The sequence below is a fragment of the Streptopelia decaocto genome (assembly GCF_964273445.1).
Source record: "Streptopelia decaocto genome assembly, chromosome: 10".
Taxonomy (NCBI): Eukaryota; Metazoa; Chordata; class Aves; order Columbiformes; family Columbidae; genus Streptopelia; species Streptopelia decaocto.
In genome coordinates, this window is record NC_138665.1 from 12245857 (window position 1) to 12267500 (window position 21644).

General features: G+C 47.6%; 4 protein-coding genes across 4 annotated transcripts; 1 reads left to right on the forward strand and 3 right to left on the reverse strand.

Moving 5' to 3' along the window:
• Window positions 1–4600: 4600 nt before the first annotated feature.
• RPL39 (ribosomal protein L39) lies at window positions 4601–6903 on the reverse strand. The gene is made up of 3 exons (XM_082061962.1): window positions 6767–6903; window positions 6416–6519; window positions 4601–4931 (listed from the first exon to the last, which is right to left on the reverse strand). The coding sequence occupies exons 1-3, from the start codon at window positions 6767–6769 to the stop codon at window positions 4883–4885; spliced, it is 156 nt and encodes a 51-aa protein (XP_081918088.1). The 5' UTR covers window positions 6770–6903; the 3' UTR covers window positions 4601–4882.
• Window positions 6904–6933: 30 nt separating this feature from the next.
• Window positions 6934–15385, reverse strand: UPF3B (UPF3B regulator of nonsense mediated mRNA decay). The gene is made up of 10 exons (XM_082061957.1): window positions 15074–15385; window positions 14849–14955; window positions 14626–14732; window positions 12587–12685; window positions 12132–12242; window positions 11390–11433; window positions 10526–10714; window positions 9877–10028; window positions 8863–9175; window positions 6934–8011 (listed from the first exon to the last, which is right to left on the reverse strand). The coding sequence occupies exons 1-10, from the start codon at window positions 15368–15370 to the stop codon at window positions 7865–7867; spliced, it is 1566 nt and encodes a 521-aa protein (XP_081918083.1). The 5' UTR covers window positions 15371–15385; the 3' UTR covers window positions 6934–7864.
• A 630-nt stretch (window positions 15386–16015) lies between these two features.
• NDUFA1 (NADH:ubiquinone oxidoreductase subunit A1) lies at window positions 16016–16896 on the forward strand. Its single transcript, XM_082061961.1, has 3 exons — window positions 16016–16203; window positions 16429–16518; window positions 16801–16896. Exons 1-3 carry the CDS (start codon window positions 16102–16104, stop codon window positions 16819–16821), a joined length of 213 nt encoding a protein of 70 aa, XP_081918087.1. The 5' UTR covers window positions 16016–16101; the 3' UTR covers window positions 16822–16896.
• Window positions 16897–17236: 340 nt separating this feature from the next.
• Window positions 17237–21609, reverse strand: LOC309444279 (magnesium transporter NIPA2-like). The gene is made up of 5 exons (XM_082061958.1): window positions 21469–21609; window positions 20969–21025; window positions 20169–20259; window positions 19857–20017; window positions 17237–18572 (listed from the first exon to the last, which is right to left on the reverse strand). Exons 1-5 carry the CDS (start codon window positions 21605–21607, stop codon window positions 17941–17943), a joined length of 1080 nt encoding a protein of 359 aa, XP_081918084.1. The 5' UTR covers window positions 21608–21609; the 3' UTR covers window positions 17237–17940.
• Window positions 21610–21644: the final 35 nt, after the last annotated feature.

Consider the following 21644-nt stretch of genomic DNA (forward strand, 5'->3'; position numbering starts at 1 on the left):
ACCTGCGATCTTTCGCTCTGGTAACCAAAAGCGCTGTTGGTAAGACTGGGAGGTGCATGTCTGATGAAATATTTTGTTACCTGTTAGTCCTCCATCACCCTTTCACAGCAGCGTGGTGAGGGAAAGGGTGCAGGATTGCTCTTACATCCTCCTCTGAGTAAGGCACAAAGTAAACATTGGGATTAGTGAGAATTTCCTTGAAGGAGCTGTTTCCTTGGCATTTGTACCTCCAGCTTAGTCCCACTCTACCAGGAAACCTGGACTTCAATGTTTCATTCAAAAGTAAAACTTAACTGGCAAATGCTACACTCAAATACCACTGAATGATTTTTAGCACTTACCTCCCCTTGACAGCCAGCCAAACCCCCCTGAAGGCAGCTTTTCCCCCTATCCTTGGGTTGTGGGTTGAAGCTGTATTCTGCTCTGGGGCAAGTTATGCAGGCACTTCAGCCCGAGCAAGAGCAGAGCCCTGCTCCTCTGGGGGGTGGTACAACACACTCATCAATGCCGCCCCCGCCTCGCCTGCCCTGCAAGGGTCCCTCTCCACAGAGCAAAAAAAGGATCTTCGAATGGCCGTGCCCTTTCTGCTGCTGTCCCGTGTGTTTGCCCCAAACGCCACCGCCAGTGACCCACCCCTCCGTCCTGCACGGTGTGTGTTCGCACATACGGAGGGGCAGCTGCTTTGGATATACAGACATGCGTAAAAAATATTCCTCAAGTATGCGATCAGCTCTAACTTTGCTTCTCACTCAGAAAACAAAAAATATGTCCACCAAAATTAATAGACCAGAATATGCAAATTATTTAGAGTTTTTCTTTAACACTTCTGTTGATGTCTCAGTTATTGTGTGTTAGCCCAGCTCTGCAGAGATGCCTGATCCACCCAGGACACAGGGAATGAGAGGGGAAAGAGCTGCCACAGGAACAACAGAAATCATTCAGACCCAGAGGTATTTGCAGAAAACTGATTTTAACCCCATTTTAATTTGTACTAAATTTACTTTGTGCTATCCCTTAATGTCCATCTTGAAATCTCGAAAAACAGATTCAGCCAAATGGGGAAAAATAATACAAGAGGTTATTTTCCAAAGCAGCTCCTTGGTAGAAGAATAAAAATAGCACAGTAATGACAGTAATAGTGAGACGGTCTGATAAAGAGTGATGAATAGTTCAGTCTATTGCTCCAGAAAGCTTTCCCACAAATAACATGGAAAAAACCTTTCTCCATTCTCAAGTCCATGAAGTTATTTTTTCCTCAGCCAGGTTCTCATAGACACAATTAAAGAGAAACTCTGTGAGCAGCTTTGCCTGCCGGCAGCAGTGATGGGGAGAGGCAGGGAACAGTTCAGAGGGCTCCAAGGCAGATCTTCGATCCTCAGCAGTGCTGTTATTTCCTGAGCGCTTGCTTCAAAGAGAAGAGCACCAAAGAGATTTTAAAAACATTGGGGTAAAAGTGTCTGCAGCACACGGGCCTGTGTTGAAATGTTTCTGACAAAGCTGTTTGCTGCTTTCATGTTGCAGTGACTTACTGTTTCCTCCCCTGATAAAGAAGGAGAAACTAGACTCTTACCAGACAGGGAAAGAAGCTAGAAGATACCTCAAAAGTGTCCTGAAGTTGGGAAAAATCCCGGCCTTGCTCTCCTGCACTCACATAAACTGCCAGCACATTTTAGGAGGGAGAGACTGCCCCGAGCTCTGAGTGGGGTGTATGTGTCATAGAATTACTTTGATTGGAAAAGACCCTCGGGATCATTGAGTCCAACCATAACCTAACTCTGGCACTAAACCATGTCCCTAAGAACCTCACCTAAATGCCTTTTAAACCCCTCCAGGGATGATGACTCCACCACTGCCCTGGGCAGCCTGTTCCAATGTCTGAAAACCCTTTCCATGAAGATTTTTTTGCTTATATCCAACCTAAACCTCCCCTGGCACAACTTAAGGCCGTTTCCTCTTGTCCTATCACTTGCTACTTGGGAGAGGAGACCAACACCCTCCATGCTACAACCTCCTGTCAGGTAGTTGCAGACAGCGATAAGGTCTCCCCTCAGCCTCCTGTTCTCCAGGCTGAACAGCCCCAGGTCCCTCAACCGCTCCTCATCAGACCTGTGCTCCAGACCCCCCGCCAGCTTCATCACCTCCTCTGCACTCTCTCTAGCTCCTCAATGTCCTTCTTATCATGAGGGACCCAAAACTGAACCCAGGATTCAAGGTGGGGCCTCATCAGTGCTGAGTTCAGTGGCACAATCACTTCTCTAGTCTTGCTGGCCACACTGTTCCTCATACAAGCCAGGATGATGTTGACCTTTTTGGCCACCTGGGCACACTGCTGGCTCATGTTCAGCCGCTGCCAATCAACACCCCCAGATCCCTCTCTGGCAGGCACTTTCCAGCCACTCTTACCTGAGCCTGTAGCGCTGCCTGAGGTTGTTATGACCCAAGTGCAGGACCCGGCACTTGGCCTTGTTAGACCTCATACAATTGGCCTCAGCCCAACGATTCAACCAGTTCAGATCCCTCTGTATGGCCTTCCTGCCCTCCAGCAGGTCAACACTCCCACCCAATTTGGTTTCATCTGCAAACTTACTAAGGGTGCACTCAATCCCCTCATCCAGATCATTGATAAAGAGATTAAACAGAACTGGCCCCAACACTGAGCCCCAGGGAACACCACTCGTGACCAGCTGCCAACTGGATTTGGCTCTGTTTGTTACACATTTACATGTGCCTGGCAGACGTTGCTGCCCAGCATTACTTGCTATGAACTATAATGTGAAGGAGATAAAACTATTTACCTTCAACATGAAAAGCAGCAACACAGAAGGTGTGGCAGTCTGAAGCTTCCTCAGGAAGCTGCTACCCAGGCCCTGAGCCCCAGGGCTGGCTGAACCCAGCACACAGCACCAGGTGCTGTGCAGCCCTTGGTGTCAGGACAGGCTTTGCCGCAGCCACATCCAAGAACGGGCTCACACCTTTGGTTATTTCCTGCTGATCAGAGCACCTGTTCCGGGTTGTGCTGCAGAAGGGAAAGGAGCAGCAGCCACACAGGACCTGGTGCTGAGCCACAGGCCCCTCCTCCACTGCCCTGCGGTAAATAAGTGACATTTGACAAGCCCCAGCGGAGAACCCCTGTGTCAGGAAGCTGCACTGCTGACTACTCTGAGCAGTGTAATCCCTTTGTTCCTCTCTCCTCTTTTTAAAACAGCTACCAACTCTTCCTTTGAGCAATGTCTTGAGTTACTACCCTTCTGCTGAGAATGTTTTAAATTAAGCTGCACCTGTGGCTGGCATCAAGACTAACTGATCAAAGCAACACATAGCTCCAAAAAAACCTTAGAAATAGGGGAACATGCAGACATTATGTACTAATCTATAGGAGTATTGCATTTTGTAGGAGATAAATCTATCCACTCGCCTTGCTGTACTCTTCCCTTTCCTACCTCCTAAGTTAAACTTTCTTTCATCTGGTTATTCCACTGCAATCACTGCCCAGCAGGATCTTAACCCCAGGCCCCAAGGGCTGCCCTGCCCCACATCCCACCCCGGAGCAGCTCACAGTGCTGCAAAGCCCAGGATGGTGAGGAGTCATCTACAGCTAACGCTGGCAGGTGTTGGGGGAAGCCCTGCTGGTGTGCTCCTCAGGCGCCCAACAGATAGTCTTGGTATTCAAGTATCACTGATTATTCGCAGCTCTGGCTTCTTGCTCCCTGGGCAGGTATTTTTATAGTACTTCTGGGTACATAACATTTCAGTTCTTGCCCAGTACCATAATGCCATTATTTGCACTCTTCAGTACTTCCAGCTCAGACATGCTCTTACGTTAACAGAAAAAAATAAAGGTTACTTGGCTGACCAGCTGCACTTTACCATGTGGTCTACCCTGGATGTTCACAAGGGTGATGTGGGAGATAGTGGTGGAGTTGAGAATCTGCAGCTGTGACAGAAGCCAGCCATGGGGAACATACATGCATCCCCTGTGTAAGCACAATGCAAGAGTGCGGGTTAACTGGAGATTGAGTTGGTTTAGCAAAGGGTTTTCTTAGTCTAGATCCCCCCCATCTGCCACAGCACACTGCAAATGGGAAGCCACCTTACCCGAGCGGGGCATTCTCTGTGTGCTTTGCTTTCCAGTCTCATAAAACGCATCCAGCAGCTACACAGACATGCCTTTAGCAAATTCTGACAATGCTGCTTACTTTGCTTAGGAACATTTCCTAAATCTACTGGAAATGTGATCCAGACTCTTCCCTGGGGTCAAGTAGAAAGAGACTGACACTCCAAACAGCTACTGCAGCCACAGTGGTTATGGACCATAAAGCAGAGTCTGCCTTTTCCAAACCTGCCTCCAAAAGCTTTTTAACTATTTCAGTTTGTCTAGTAAAATATTTTTGAGTTGATTTTTACTCCTTTAAAAAATTTGTACTCTTTGCTCTTAGAGGTTTACAGTAAGTGAAAAGACACAGCCTATTCTATCTGAAAAGAGCTGACAAGGTTTCTCACACTGAGATTATATTCACCGTAATGTTACACAGTAACATTAGTTTTAATTCTCTGTTACTCTCCCACTATATATATATATGAAATAATTTCAGCCAAGCCATTCAGGTCCATATTTATTAGCAAATCTGTACACTGCCAATAATTATGCTGATGCCTGAAGGAACGAACACTAATAGAACACAGTCTTCATGTTTCAGATGCAAATTGTTTCAAGGCTTTCCCAGTTAACATCAATAACCCAGACTGACTTTTAAAAAAAGACACAGGGGACTGCAGCCCAACATTATGGAAGGAATCGCTCGGGGGTCGCCAAACCACAGAGCAGGTGTATCCATCTGACGCAGAAAGACGAGTGTCATTAGAGTTCCCAGGAGACAGTCTCTTACAAGCCCAGTTTGGTCCTTCTCCAGTGTCTCCTTTTGGAGTTGTACCTAAGACAAAAGCAATGTAAATTAACAAAGTGCACACACATATTTGAGGATCCAGATGCACTGAAACAGCCCTGAATTAGCTCAACAGTAAAAAAACTGAAATCTTTCTTGCAGGCTACAGTGGCGGGCTGACAACAATCATCAGCTGTCTACTTATCTTTTAAAAATTTCTACCTCTGTTTACTTTCTTCATTTACTAACCAACTAGCACATTGCTGCAAGAGAATCTAAACCTCAGAGAGCTACAGCTGCCTGCAGTGCTGGCGTGTGAACATCACACCTCCTCTTTTGGAGACGAGACCTGCGATCTTGTATTGACTGCCCAACGGTAATGAAAACTACCTCTTGAATGTAGTTCATAGTCTAACACAAAAAGTATCATTTTCATTCGAAATAAGAAAGCAAGCAGTGTATGGAAAAGGCTCTCTTCTAGGAAAGTATATTCATTTATGAGTATGTACTTGTACATGTTAAGAACCAGCAATTTCACCACTGCATAGGTGAAACCAAACCCGGTGTTAACAGAGTCACTCTCAGCAGGAAAATGGCAGTACTCCCACGGAATGAAGCACTGTAATTGCAGCCTGCTTTGGCACACAGTTTGGTTAAAGCTGATGACTGAGGTACTGAAGTGCCACAGGACAAAAATTCATGATTTTGCCCCATGAACAAGTATTCCAAAGTATGCAATTCAGCTAAAACAGAACCCCTTTGTAATTTGGTATCTAGAAGACAAGAATACAGTCTGGGGCTGATTTTTCCTGGAAAGAAACAAGTTAGAAATCGCAGGAACAGAACGGCCTGAGCCAGCCACCGCTGCTGGTTTTTGTCTGAAGCAGTGAGGAGAGTGACAATCTGGGAGAAAGAATCCCATTCCCTGAAGAAGTCTAGACAAGCAAGCGAGATAAAGAGCTAGCTGCACAGTGCAAATAAGCAAATTGTACTGGTTGAAGCTTCTAAACCAGAGCACTAAGATATGCACCACCTTCTGCATGCCTCACATCCAGCTAGCTTTCTACAGTACTCTTACTGCATTTTCTTAAATATGATACTTGAAAACAAACACTATAGGCAAACAAAAAGGAACTGTTGCAATTTAATTCTGTAGTCATGTGCCAAAGATCTCATACTATCAATTTTATCTCCCATAGACATCTGGTCCTTTACACACAATCTTCTGTGTCTCACAACAGCCATGCCGAGTAAGGTACTGCTCCTTCAAAAATGTAAGATCCCAGAGGGGAAAGGTGTTGGGAAAGGGAATGTCAGAAGCATGGCAGTTACCAGCATTCAAGTTCTGGAATAAATCATCCACAGGTACAGTTCACGCTTTTATTTTCAACGTGCCACCACCAACACCTGTGGGCACTTGCAGAGCACTGGAACGAACTGAACTGCTGCAGAAGGGCACGGAAGCCCCACGCTGCCTCAAGACACCCCAACGGGCCGACCCTGCCCGGCGGAGCCGCGTCTGCACTAATTACCTGATCTTATTGCCCGTTTTCATGCGAATCCACTGCGGGATGGGCCGGTTCTGCTTCTGCTTCTTGGCCAGGAAGCGTTTGATCTTGAACGTCTTGTGAGACGACTGGAAGAGAGAGCACCCGTTAGCGACCCCGGCGGGGGGCGGCTCCGCCGGGCCCGGGAGGCCCCGCAGCGCCAGGCGCCGCCCCGCGCGGTGAGGCGGCCGGCGGGCCGCAGGGCCTCGCCCAACCGGTGACGGAGAGGTTGCACCCGGGGCCCTCCCGCACGACCCTGCTGCCGGAAAGGCCAAGCCAGCCCGCGGCGGGGAGAAAGCTCGCGGTGCGGCGGCGGATGGCGGCCGATGGTCTCACCATGGCGCGGAGCTGCCCGGCGTCCCGGCGATGGCGGCGGCGGAAGAGGAGGAAGGGGCGGGGGAAGCGGCGGGAGAGGCGGGCGCAGCGCGGGCTCCGCGGCCACAGCACCCCCTGGCGGCCCGGCGGGCCCGCCCGGCGCAGCGAGTGAGGAACAGCGGCGGCACTCGAGTTTCTGCGAGTTTATTGGTTTTCGTACAAAATCGCTATGGCTAAAGTTCGCTAGCTTGGGAGGAGCTGCTACTGGTGAAGTCTCTTTCTGGGCTGTAAAACAATACTTCAGGTTACGAGGGAAGATGAAGCAGTACTGAAAGGACAGGAGGTTGGAAACGTTTCAGACTCTAAAGAAAGGAGAACGCTGGAAAAGAACAGGGTGCTCAAACCAGCTACATTTGATTGAAAATAAGCATTTCAGTGTAGGTAGACTTTACATAAGAATTTGTCAAGAAGTACTCCAGCGTTAAGCCAGCTTATTCATACACTCCAGAACCACAGGAGAAGGTCTCTCCCTCCCTAACACTGTTACTGCTGTGCCAGATGTGTGATTACTGCTGTGCCAGATGTTCTCTCCACATGCCAGAAGGCTCCTGTTTGCTGGTACCTCAACCAGCCCAGCCTGTGAACCTGTCTCAGTGCTAGGCTGACAGAATTTAGCTACCACTGCCTCAGGTAGGAGCACCACACAACACTGCAAGACCTGTGTTCACTCCGGGCACCTCCAAGCTCGCTCTGCTGAAGCACATCAAACGCTGGCTCTGATCACTTTGCAGTAAAGCTCTGGCTTTAGATCCAGGTGTCATCTCCTCCTGACTGCATGACTCATTTATTATCATACTTAAGGCCACAAAGTCCTACTTCGCAAAGATTCTCTTCTCCGTTGTAATTAGATGCCAGGAAAAATAAATTCAAATAACTGAAAATACAATAACACATTTCAAATTCCGAATCTACAACTGAGCTTCTTTAACCGGAAACATCCAACAGCACCATGCCCCTTTTCTTCCTTTGTTCCTTCTTCGTTTCGAAGGCACTTCTGGATTGCGTAGTACATGCTCTTTGGCTGCACAGACAGTCAGAACGCTAAGGCTTGCACGCTAGTCACTCCTCTTCCTTCGTGGTACTGGTCTCACTCTCTTGTTTCTTATCTGCTCCCTGATCTGTGGGCTTTGCAGCACTGTCTTCATACTGACACAATCTGCTTCGGCTTCGGGCTCCTGGTTGGTACAGCTGCATTGCTGGACGATCCTGAAACAAACCAAAACTGTTTAGACTCTTTCACAGTCCCACGCTCTCACGGTTATTACGGCAGTCATACTAGAAATGGCCCAAATACAAACTTCTCAATTATTCTACCATGTTGGCAATGTAACTTCAACTGTCTCAAATCAAGGTTGCCTCTGTTGTAAGGCAACATCCCTGTTCAGGCCACAAAGAACACTGCACATAGCTGAAGTTACTCGTAGAGAGTTTCGTGCTTTGACGAGTTCAGCTCGCCCTCTCTCAGAACAGAGGCCAACTCCCAAAGCTGCTGCAAAACCCTGAGTTTCATTTGTACAATAATGCCTCAAGTGATACGGAAAACTTGCATGCTGAGGCTGCAAAAATAGATTTGCAGAGTATATAAAACTAAACTGAAGATATTATTTCTTGAGTTTACAGGAGATCTGTCATATTCTGCATGTAGCAGTTTTGCCCCTGTTTCAGAGGAACCTGTTCAGTCACTCTAATTTTAAGATGTATTTTCAGGCACGTATAACATCAGCAGAGGTACAGGTAAACTACTAATGCTCTACTGACACCTTAAAGATACAAACTATGGCACAAGTCAGCAACTAAAGAGAGATCAGCACCTTTACAATTTAGCCCATAGTATCTTGGCTTAATTCCTATACAGTAACAAGAAATATTACAAACAGTTCTGCGAAGTTTAGTGGACAGACAGGCAAGCTTCCTAGCAATGGCAGCAGAGTTTGTTACCAGAACAGGGAAAAGTTTAAACAGATAAACCACATAGTTCTTTCCTCAAAGTGCTTTTATCCTAAAAGCCACAATATGGTCCCTATGAATCAACACATGAATTTAAAGAAATCCAGCACCTTGTTTCTGATACGATCCCTCTTAATTGTATCCTCTTTTTTATCGTCTTTGGTTACTTTCTCAGATTTGTCCGTGCTGCTGGTAAAGTCTGTAAGATCACTTTTCTTTCCCTTTTCTCTGAGTAAGTCTCTCTCCTTTTTCACCTCTTCCTCTTTTCTTCTAAAAACCTTCTCTTTCTCAAAGCGCTCTTTCTGCCTCCGACGCTCCTCTTCTTGGCGTCTCAGTTTCTCCCTCTGTGCTCTCTCATATTCTCTGTCTCTTTCAAAATCTCTATCTCGGTCCCTGTAGTCCTTTACATACTCATCTTCTGATCTGTATGAAAACAAAACTGAAAATTAAGCTCAAAAGATTCATCAAACAGGGCTGGGAGATTAATGTAATACTGGTGTAAATTTGCAATAAGGAGTTGACACCCTGGTAGGCTTTAGGGAAGCTGTAATAACCTGAGTCATGCACGATAACCAGAGATGACACGGACTGCTAGCGTTTCCTGGCCTTCCACTCACATAGCTGGCTGAGTCTCCTCTGGCTTTGGAAAACATCCACATTTCTCTGTCTCATCTCTATTTCTCACATGGCAGAAGTGAACCTTGAACAGATCATGGAGCTGTTGAGAATGACACTTCCCACTTTGACCTTCTACTAGACTTAAAGGGACTACTAATTGGAGTACACTGCTCCTCTTGTCATGGATAGAATTCCCTCATTGCCAGGACTGTGCTCACAGCCTGCTGCAGGTCACCTACACCCAGGCTTCTTCTGCTGAGCTCCTGCAGCAAGTCAAAAAAATATTGAAGTTTGCCTGCTAGTGAAGAATTCTCAGGTAATTCATACAGCATTCTGTAATCATTGGGACGCTGCACTGCCACTGAGAACACACCCCGTGCCTCATATCAGGAAAATAATTTGAAAGGAATTTCAAAACATGGTCATGGCAGAGCAGCCTAAGCCTCAGTATGATCGAGAAACAAGTTAGATAGACACATATATATTTATAGCAAGTACTAGAATACTTTTTTGCCTTCTCTTCTTTTGTCTCCCCATCAGATCGTTTGGCAGATGCACTACTCGCATTTTTTTCCTCCCTCAGAGCCTCTTTTTCCAGTTTCTTGGATTTTTCTTTTTTCTCCAAGTCTTTTTCATCTTTTTCAGGCTTCTTAAGTAGCTACAAAGAAAACAGAAGTCTCAACTAAAAAGCTCACTCTAACACATATTGTCTGGCACAACACTGAAATTGCATCAAAGGAACCATAGTCCAGTAAGAAATAAACGTTAAAGTAATGTTACTGCAAATTGTAATATTTCTAAAAGCTGGAGTGTATGAGTAAGCATCATTTACAGAGCAGACTAAGATTTTTCTCCTAAAACAGGCCATTTTAGAAAGCTTAAAAATAGTCTCCATACCATAGTGAATCCACAATTCTGTTTACCACAGCATGTACAACAGTCACATGACAAAAGCTTTAAATACTACTATGAAGCATTACAGCATGTAAACCTTTACAATGCCTAATATTTAATATTACAAAAGAGTGGTAATTTACTAACACCAAACTCATGTGATTCTTCACACAATTCTCAAAGCACATTTTGAGAGACTGATATACAAATAATAGGGGGAAAAGGGAGTGTAACAGTTTATAATAAAGAACTGTTCTAGACCTTAATCTTTGGTTCTTCTTTTGATCTGTCTCTTTCTTTTTCTGGGCATCTGTCTACTTTCTTCAGTTTTTCTGCTTCTTTTCTCTTCCTTCTCTCCTCCTCTTTCCATTTTCTTCTTTCTTCTTCTCTTTGTCTTTTTCTTTCCAATTCTCTCCTCCTCCTCTCCTCTCTTTTTTCTTCTCTCAATCTCTGTGTGTGTAAAAGCAAAGAGAAAGTGTATTTCTACACTAGTAAACATCCCTTTAAGCATAACAAGATACCCTGCCACAAAGTAATAAAGTATTTAATCACTGAATAACTCACCTCAAAACTGCCCTTACTAGAAAAGAACAAAAAAAAATCCTGCTGTCTCTATTGTTCTGTTGTGAACCTGAACATGATACAGCAGCATTTCATTTTTTTCTTCACTAATAAGGCTTGATTTATACTGTCTTAAACCCAAACACAACAGTAGCCTCAGCCTTTATCATTCTAATATTAATTAAATCTGCCCCATCTGTGATTTTCTCCATCACTAAAAGTTAAAATGAGATTATGTGCTAGGAGAAAGATCATTCACAAGGACCTCAGCCATAACCACATTGGAAAAGGAAGCATTAAAAGGAAGTCTGGTTTGGCAGTGCCATAAGAGCCGTTTAGCTGTAACCAGAATGCATGTGAAGCACCACTATTCCTACAAAGGCCAGTGTTCTAATAGTTTAAAATACCTCAGCCAAATGTTAACAAGGGAGGTGGGTCAAAAGCTTATTCTTCAAAAGGAAAGACAGAAACATTTCAATGTACACACTGCAATATACATGTTCATGCTTTAAATGAGCAAACTGTACTTGCAAGCAACAAGACGACTCTGGAGATAAGCCTTACCTGTTTATTTTTCAAGAAGTTCAATAAAGGAGTAGTCTTTTTAGCTAGAGAATATATAAAACAAATGTAAACAATTTGCCTTATCAGATACTGCAATACTGACAACAAAACCCTACATGAAACAAAGCAGCCTTATGGATTATCCATCCTATCTCCTCTCACACAGAGCAATACAGCAGTGAAACAAGGATTCCAATCCTATCCCTGAACAGCAGCAACTATCAGGACCTTGTAAACTTCTTTAGGACACTAATATGATTTCCAGTACACGTATCTGCAAAGGGATATTCAGTCTACATTAGGCCTTTTCCAGATTCTCTCACTTCAAAACAGATACCTGCAACATCATTAAAAATAGACTCTTCCGGTCATTTTTATGGTATTTTACCAAACCACAATATCTCTTAATTTGTGCCTGCATGGAACATCACTACTTTAAGCATTAAACATCACTGCATGTCCCTAAATGCAGCCGCTCCACTGCCTAGTCTGACTAACAAACATCTGACTAGCAGCTTAAACCAGGAAGGCACTTTATAACATAAAACTTAAACCTACAGAAGAATTTGGGCATGGGAGCAAATTAAACACAATTAATAATATTAGCATAAAGGTTTAACAAATACCAAGCACACAAAAAAATTCAGCCTCCTCAGGGTTGAGAAATCACAGCTTCAAATTACACCACGTACATTTATTTGTGCTCTAGTAAAATGTAGCTATAGTACATAGATTTTCATACCTATTAGCTCTTTGTTTCTTGCCTCTATTTCCTCCAGCAAAGTTTCAGGAGTGGAGGTTAATTTTTCATCATCTGCACTGTAACTTTCCAAAAACTTCTTGTACTCTGGATCTACAGGCACAGAAAAAGGAGGGGGGGAAGAGATATTGTAGGGTCAAACAAATTTGCATTGCACACTGCTGGAAATCTGGGTTAGATTTGCAGGAGTTGTGTTGTTTCTATGTCACCTTTTCATAAGTTGGCAGCTCTCAAATGAGCTGCTGCTGCACTATGTTTGTCTGGGACAAGCCTCTTTAATAGATTTGTAGCAGACAGAGCAGTGCTAAAAAGCTTCACATAAAATTAGGCAAACATTCTATTGATAAACTACAGTGTCACAGTAAAAACATTATATTCAAATTACTGCTAGAACTTTCAAGTCTACACATGCAGAAGAAACTAGCTAGCTGTTATACCATCTTCAATAGTTCCAGTTTTGGCATCCTTTTTCTTACTCTTCTTTTTTGCAGCTTTTTGGAAAGGTGCAAACTCAACTATGGCAGCATATTCCTGACCTGTCAAGAGGAAAGGGAAAAATACATTAAAAAAAGATGAAATGGATATAAAATAGAGTATATTGTCCATGTATAAAGCAAGAAGATAAGCCTTACCAAAAACACACAACATCAGAAGAGACTACTTGAACAGCAGAAAAGAACTACTGTATTTTGAAAGCCACTTAATAAAACAACATTTTACAGACAGCAGAATTCATGAACTGAACACTCTCACTACATTAACAAAACAGTAAATTCACAGACTCAAAACAGGTAGGAAATATTGGATTTAAGACAGCCCACAACTGTCAGTTCAGCTACCTCAGCTACACTGCACCATATAATATCCTCATCCTACAGACCATGCACTCATTGTGCAAGTAGAACAGAATATTTTAAGTTAATACAACTGAGGCAAATCTCAATTTTTGGCAAAATACAATAGAATGCAATGCATTACAGGCAGGATCTACAGTTTTATGACAATAATGTTACATTTATGGCTGTATAAATCTAACATTGCTGTTATTGCAAATACAGTCTGCTGTGACACTGCAAACCACCTTATTTAAAAGACGTAGGTGTTATGAGAACCTTGTCATGTAACCCTTCTAAATAAGGAATAATCTTGTGTACAGAGCTTTGCATCACATAAAACACCCAGCTGAATGAAATGTAAAATACAGTACTTGAAACAAAGTTCAAGGTGAAATCCTAGGCCTACTGAAGCCAAAAGGCACATCCTTGTTAAAGCTTTTGCTGAATATGTAAATTGAAGGTCTGTCAATGAAAGACTAACAACTTTTAGAGCTACCCAATGTAAGCAGTTCCAAACTGTAACATTTAAAAACATGAGATATACTGAATTCCTAACACGCATTTAGAAAAAAAGCAGCAACTAAATACTTGGATGTTTAACCAATGAATTAGACAAAACATTTGTTTCCTGCAGATTAATGTCTCCAGAGAGCTGTCATTTTCACAGCTCAGACTGCAAGCAAGAAGCTATTCCTTTTACTGAATGACAATGACTCAGTTGTAAATTGGAACAACTAATAATCAGAATTAAAAACTGACCATAATGTAGTCACAGTGTACAGAACAGGTGAGGGGAGTAGTAGAGAGTGACATTGGTAACCTCAGCTTCATTGAGGTTGGACAGCGACACCACCCACCCACTTTCACTTTTCAGACTTCCTACTGAACTATGACAATGCAAGTATTTACCTCAGTAACACAGCGACTGGTTTTATATTGACATCAGTACTACGTACACATAACTGGGTTTTACACATAACTGGGTTTTACACATAATGTACAAAACTGATTTAGATTAGTTTCCACAAAACATAATAACTTTTCTTTGTTCTTTGAAAGCCTGTATAACATTTGGCTAAGGCATTAAGACAACGGAAATTGAGGCACTTGGGAGAGTGCAAAGAAGGGCAGTGACACTGGTGAGGGGCCTGGAGCACAAGTGCGATGAGGAGCGGTTGAGAGACCTGGAGAACAGGAGGCTGAGGGGAGACCTTATTGCTGCCTACAACTACCTGAAAGGAGGCTGTAGCATGGAGGGTGTTGGTCTCTTCTCCCAAGTAGCAAGTGATAGGACAAGAGGAAATGGCCTCAAGTTGTGCCAGGGGAGGTTTAGATTGGATATTAGGAAAAAATCTTCATGGAAAGGGTTTTCAGACATTGGAACAGGCTGCCCAGGGCAGTGGTGGACTCACTATCCCTGAAGGGGTTTAAAAGGCATTTACATGATGTTCTTATGGACATGGTTTAGTGCTAGCTATGTTATGGTTGGACTTGATGATTCTGAGGGTCTCTTCCAATTGAAATGATTCTATGAAATCAGAAGTGACACGTTGCTCACACCTGTCCCTCTAAAATTCAAGCAGCACAGCGTGCACACAGCAGGAGCAATGTGACCACACAGCCAGGCTGCGCTCACTCACCTTTGTGATCGACAAAAACATAGCCGTCAAAGCGGTCCCTGAAGAGGACTATGTCTTCCTGGTTTTTGAAGTTGATGTAGGCTCTGGAGAACATGTGCGGGTACAAGCTGCAGAAACACAAGACCGAGAGCACGGATGACAGGGCGGCAGCACCTCCCGGGCCCGGTCGGCGGGGGCAGCGGCGGCTCTGGGCGAACCGCCCGGGCGGGCCCGGCGGCCGTACCTGGAGTCGTTGGCGAAGAACTCGAAGTAGTCGTGCTCGGGCAGGGGCTGCAGGTGCTCCTCCAGCTGCTCCTTGGTCAGGCTGGGCGGCAGGCGGCGGATCACCACCTGCGGGCGGCACGGTCAGTGTCGCTGTCCCCCCGGCGCCCCCGCCCTGAGGGCCGCGGCGCGAGGCCCCGTTACCGCGGGCGGGGGGGCCCCACCCCGAGCAGCGCGCAGGCCCCACCTTGCTGAGCGTCTCCTTCTTGTCCTTGGGCCGCTCGAGGCGGTCGAGCTCGGCGCCGCCGGCCCTGCCATCCGTACCCGTGGCGGTGCCCGCCCCCAGCAGGGCCCCCGGCCCGGCGGCAGCCCCGCGCCGCTCCTTCGGCCTGGCGTTCTCCTTGTCCTCCTTCATCCCGGCCGCGGGGCAGCGCCGCACGGCCCCGCCCGCCCATTGGCCGCCGCGCCTCTCGCGCGACTGCGCCTTAAAGGGCCATGAGCCTCGGCCGAGGCCTCCCCGCTGCCGGACTGCAGCTCCCGGCATGCACCGGGGCAGGGCGCGGCCCGTCAGTCCGGAACGTCCTGAGCTGAAGGACGCGGGGATCGTCGGGTCCAGCTGCGGTCCCCGCACAGCACAGCCCGCGGGTCACGCCGTGCGTCTGAGGACCTTGTCCAGGCTCTTCTTGAACGCTGTCAGGCTTGGGGCCGCGACACCTCCCTGCGGAGCCTGTTCCAGTGTCCAGCACCCTCTGGGTGAAGAACCTTTTCCTAATGTCCAACCTGAACCTCCCCTGGCACATCCTCCTGCCATTCCCTCAGGTTTGCTGTTGGTCACTAAAGAGAAGAGATCAGCACCTGCCCCTCCTCCTCCCCTTGTGAGGAGCTGGAACCGCATGAGCTCTCCCCTCAGGCTCCTCCAGGCTGAACAAACCAAGTGACTTCAGCCGCTCCTCATTCGGCTTCCTCTCCAAACCCTTCACCAGCTTTTTACCCCTCTTCTGGACACTCTCTGGTAGTTTACTATCTTTTTTACCCCGTGGCACCCAGAACGGCACACAGGGCCCCAGGTGAGGCCATGGCGGACTACGGCTCCCGGCATCCCCCGGGGCCCGCGGAACCGGCACCACTGCGCAGCCGTCCCTCAGCGGCGCTGTCACCGCCGCCCCCGCCAGGCCCCGCCCCGTCCGCGGCGCTGGCGCGGGGCAGGCCGGGAAGGCGCGCGGGGCAGGCCGGGAGTGCCCGCAGGGAGCCCGGGGCGGCGGAGGCAGCGGCGGGATGTGGTACGAGATCCTGCCCGGCATGGCCATCATGGGCGTCTGCCTCTCCATCCCCGGCCTCTCCACCGTCTACATGCACCGCTTGTACAACGGCGGCAAGGTCAGCGCGGGGACGCCGGGCCGCTCGCACCCCCCGCGGCCCAGGATCCCGGGGCCTCCCTTTCCTCCGGGATCCCACATCCCCATGGGGTCCCACATCCCCATGGGGTCCCTTCCCTCCCCGGGCCTCCCTTTCCCTCTGGGATCCCACTTCCCCTTGGGGTCCCTTCCCTCCCCGGCTCCCCTCCCCGTGGGCAGTAACAGGCAGCCCTGTGCGTGTCTGCAGGAGAAGCGGATCGCCCGCTACCCCTTCCAGTGGAACCTGATGGAAAGAGACAGGCGGGTGTCGGGTGTCAACAAGTACTACGTGTCCAAGGCAGGTGCTCGGGGCCCTGGGCAGGTGCCGTGGGGGGAAGCGGGAGCCGTGCGCTGCTGCTCTAGCTCCCGTGGGCTCTGCAGTGGGCACGGGTTGCTCCTGGGGCTGTGGGAGCTCGCTCTGTACGTGCAGCTGGCCTGCATGTGCATGTAACTTTTTTGTTTTTTTAAATTACAACTTGGGTACTTAAGCATAGTTTGAAAGCCTGCATTTTCAGCTATGCACTGTTGCAAATTAACAATGAGAATGGTGCAGAAACTTCTATTACTTTTTCTTTTTCAGGGTCTGGAGAACATAGACTAAGGTGGTGCACTGTGAAGAATCCCCATATCTATATAAAATGATTTAACTCTTTATTAAAGATATACATGTATTCAACCCTTGCATCTGTGTTGTTATAATGGGTTGACCCTGGCTAGACACCAGGTGCCCACCAAAGATGTTTTATCACTTGCCTCCTCAGCTGGACAGAGGAGAGAAAATACAACATGGGTTGAGATAAGGACAAGGACGACACAGCTGTCTAGTTACCTTTCAGAAACTTACCTTGATAGCTAAGGACTTCTAGGCCACCCCTGTTTACAGAGGAAGCAATTCCCTCTCCTGTCCCTATCTTGAGCTTCCCTCAAGTATCCACATGGTTCTTCCTGCCCCTGTAATCCTTCACCCCTCTCAGTGCTGACCCAGCTCTCAGTACAGATGGATCATTAGCCACTCGGTAATGCAACAAATCGGTTTTTAATAGGTGCTTCATCAACCTGCACAGCAGACATTGCATGAAGAGGTCAGTCCCTCTGTAAGGGCCACGGAAGTGTGGCAGCACCGCTCGTTTTCCAGTTTTCATTGTATTCTGTTCTTGGATGTGCATCTGTAAATAAATTCTAGCAGAGTGAGGAAAACCAGTACTTGACAGAGGAATTTTTGAATTAATATTTTGAGTATGTCACCTTTAAAGCCAGACATCCATCTTCTCTCTATGTAACCTTAGCACCACATTAGATTATTTTGAAACTGTTAGTCTTCTATGTATAGTTTAAAAAAAATGCCGTAAGGCCTGCCCGAATGGCTGGTCTTCACATTCAGTAAGGGTTAGCACCACGTTAGCGCTGCAGGCCTCCACACAGCCAGCGCCTGTGTCCTGACGACGGCTGATCAATTCTTCACGTAAAAGGACAGTGAAGAGGCACCAGATCCCAGGAACTGGGCAGTTCCCAGGGCTCCTGTCTGTAGCCGCAGGAGGCTGCTGTCCCTGTCAGCCTCCCGGCAGTGACAGGTCACATATCTCCTGCCTGGGGCAGGTAGACAGTAACTGCCAACTCCTGCTAGTGCAGCAGTAGCTGGCAGCAGCTGAGGCAGCATGTTCAGCCTTGCAGTGAGGCTGCTCAGCAGTGGGAGCAGACAGCTTGCAGTTCAGAGGCTTCCTCACATGCTCCCACCTTCCTCCTCTTCCTCCTCTGTGCTCTGAGAACCTTTGTCCTCTGAGGACAGAAGAGCCTGGTGCTGACACGACTGGTGTCTGTCTGCACTCCTCCATGTGGCCTGCAGCTCTGCCCTGCCTTGCTGCAGGAAGAGGGGCAGGAGGTCGGGGGTGAAGGGCATGTCCCTGAAGGCGTGCAGGAGGAAGATGCCGGACACGATGGTGAGGAAGCCGCTGATGGTGCCAATGATGTTGTCCAGCACCATGTGCTGCCACTCCTTGAAGAGGATGGCAGAGCACATCATGACTGCTGTGGTGAACAGCACGTAGTAAATGGGTGTGACCACAGATGTGTTGAAGATGTCCAAAGCTTTGTTCAGGTAGTTGATCTGGACGCTGATGCAGATCACAAGGCACACGAGGAGCACCCAGCCCAGTGGTTCTTTCAGGACTGGCTTGCCAGAAAACAGTTCTTTCAGGGCAATCCCCAAGCCTTTGACACAGGACACTGAAAGTGAGCCGATGGCAGAGCAGACCAAAACATAAACCAAGACGTTGCTCTGTCCGTAACGTGGTCCAGCCACAAAGATAAGTAGAAGGGAGCTCACCAGGATACACACAGCAAATACAATGAATCCTTGGGGAAAGCAGAATTAAAGAGCTCTGTCAGAGAACAACAGCACCAGTGACATGTAACTGAACAGCAATTAGAGACGGAGGACAGGAGGGTGAGTGCCCCACCAGTCTGGTCTTTTCAACTTCCACCTGTAGGGACTGGGGTTGGGATGCAGAGTTTCCCTCCAGCCTGAGCAAAACTGCAGAGACGACAGCAACTCTTTGCAGTGCTGATCACAGCACCGCCCCACGAGTCAGCCTGTCAGGATACAGCTGCCCATACTAGAAGAGGTAGGGACAGAGGCAGGCGCTACTGGAGGAGGGGGGGCTTGCTGACCAGGAAGACAAGGGAGTACAGCTCAGCAGGATGCCCAAGAGGGTGGCAGAAGGCTCAGGAAGCTCTAGCTGAACTCTGCGGGCTGCAGTGGGATAAAGAGGAAAGTGCCACATCACAGGAGTGCGAGGCCCTGCCAGAGCGCCCCCTCTAATGAGCAGCAGCATCTACCTGTTGTTCTGCTCTGCTCTTCTCCCCATGCTTCCTTCCTCCATTTCCTGTGGCTTATACTGCCGTCCATGCTATTGCCCAAATCATGTCCTTGCAACTTGATTCATCCTCTAACATAAATAGCAGGACCACATGACCTTGGGCACAACTTGAATCACTCATTCATCTTGGGCTGAAGTTCGTCCTGTCTTCCCTCAGCCACCGCTGCACCCTCATGTGCAGGGATTTCCTCGCCTGTCCCAGCACTGCCACAGGCCAACCCCTTCTGCTGACACCTGCAGCTAATTCCCATGCACTTCACTTTTTGCATCTATACCTCACAGGCAGTACAAAAAAGCCACACTTGGTAACTTAATAACCCAAGTTCTCATCCTTGCTTCCACACACACTGACTTGGGAGCATCCCCCAGACTCCCTCTCTGTGAAGTGGGGTTCCCTTCTGCTTTTTTTATCCAGGGTCAAGAGGACTTGACAGTCCTAAAAAGCCATTCTGAAGATGACATGTCCTCCTATGTTTTGAGGTAGCTAAGAAGGTGTAAATCCTCCAATCACGTGTATGAGATTCTATTTGACTGACAGCAAACTTCCACATTTAGTGTGTGGAAACCCCAGCCTTTTCCCACCATAGAAGGCAACCCACAAGCTCTCCTTGACACAGGGGAATGTTTCCTTCACTAGTGTACAGAACAAGAAACAGCTCAGTTAACCTTTAGTTCAGTCCTCCCAATCCAGCCAAGTTGTATCCTACCGCTACTGTAATTTCCAAGCCTGAAGCTGACAAGACCTCTTCTATTTAAGTACCTGGATCTTTGAGCTTCTCTGCCATTGACTCCAGGCTGGAAACCTCTTCTTCCTGCGGAGCATGGATCACCATCACCGTGGAACCCAGGACACTGAGGATGCAGCCAATCTTTCCATGAACATTCAGCTGCTCATTCAGGAAGATGGAAGACAGAACTGCACTGAAAGATAGTAAAAAAACCCAAACAAACTAAAAAACCCAAATTAGGCCAAGGGATGGAGTACCTGAGGGAAGAGATACAGGAAAGCAGAGCAACTGCTTTGACCACTAAGGTGTATAGGTGAGGTGAGGGTGTTTCTGCAGCTGCTTACCTAACAAGGACACTTAGAGCACCTAGTGGAGTTACCAGCGTTGCAGGGGCAAAGGCATAGGCAGCGAAATTTGCAGCTTCTCCAACTCCCACTGCAAGAAAAACTCTGTCAGGTGAGCATCACAGTAGGTGCAATTCAGCATAATACAAATTTGGGTGCAGTCAAAAGAGAGCCTCAGTTTCCACCTGAGTGTTCCCTGTTTCTCTGAGGTATGTGGTGCAACCATGAAAGAACAGCCCCAACAAGGACAAGCAGGGTCTGATTTTTCCTTGGGAAGAGAAGGCTCACGGTTACACATCGTGATCCTTAATCACACGTGGCTATGCAGCTGAACAGTAACCACAGAAAAATATTTCCATAATGTCCTCAAAGCTGAATGGAGTTTTGACCTGTTTTGTATTTCTAAGTCATGTTCTTCTCTTGGAACAGCTTTTTAAAAGGCAAATAAAGTACAATTGGTTATTAATGTTGAAAAGTGTAAAATAAAGCTGCTGAAATTGCTGTAGCACTAAACCCATAGTGCTGGATACACCATTATAACTACGTCATCTGGGCAGGCCATTTCCAGAGGCACTTAACCCAACCCAGTTTGACCAGCTCCTCAACTCCTATTTAGCAGAGAAACCTGGTAACACATGAGAATTTAGAATGTTTTAGAGTTATGATTAGATCAACAATATCCTCAGAAAAAAGTCAAGCAGTCAAACCACTATCATAACAATAAAACATAAAAGCAACAGGAAACAATGACCAATGCACTCTCAAGTGTGTTTTGCTACAGTTTCAGAGCGGGTACTTACTGCACAGCAGCCCTGCCCACCAAAGCCATTCGTGCAGGTACGCGTGACCTCCTTGCCCTAAGTAAGGAAGAAAAGGGGAAAAGAAACCTCAGACGAAGCTGCACAAAAAGCTCATTATCCTGCCAGAACTGCCTGGGAGAAGCAAGTGGGTGTGCCTGATCTCTAAGCACACAGCAGCCTTGGGCCTGCCCGCCCCGTCACATCATGGCCTGACCCAGGCATGGGCCAGAAACGATTCTTTTACCCTAAAAGTAAAAATGTTACCCCCCACTTCTCCCGTGTTTGAAACACAGCGGTTTCAAGGATGCGTGAGTGGTTCTAGAAACGCGTGTCTGTTGGCTACAGGCGATGGCCAGCCCTGAGGAACAAGTCTGCATTTAGACCAGACACCCCGCGGGCACGGAGGGGGCGGCCGGGGCGCAGCGCTGCGCGGGCGGGGCCGGGGGGGCACCGCGGCTTCCTGCGCTTCCCCGTCCCGCCAGCCCGAGCTCCCCCGGTACCTGCCCTGACGCGGCCGCGGCGGCACAGCCGGAGCAGCCCCTTCTTCTTGAGGATGAAGCTGCTGCCGATGAAGGCGCTGGAGGCCAGCGCCAGCCCCAGCCCCACGGAGAAGCCGGCCCGCCCGCCCGCAGCCCCCATGGCGGCTCCGCCGCCGCTTCCGGTGCGACGCCAACAC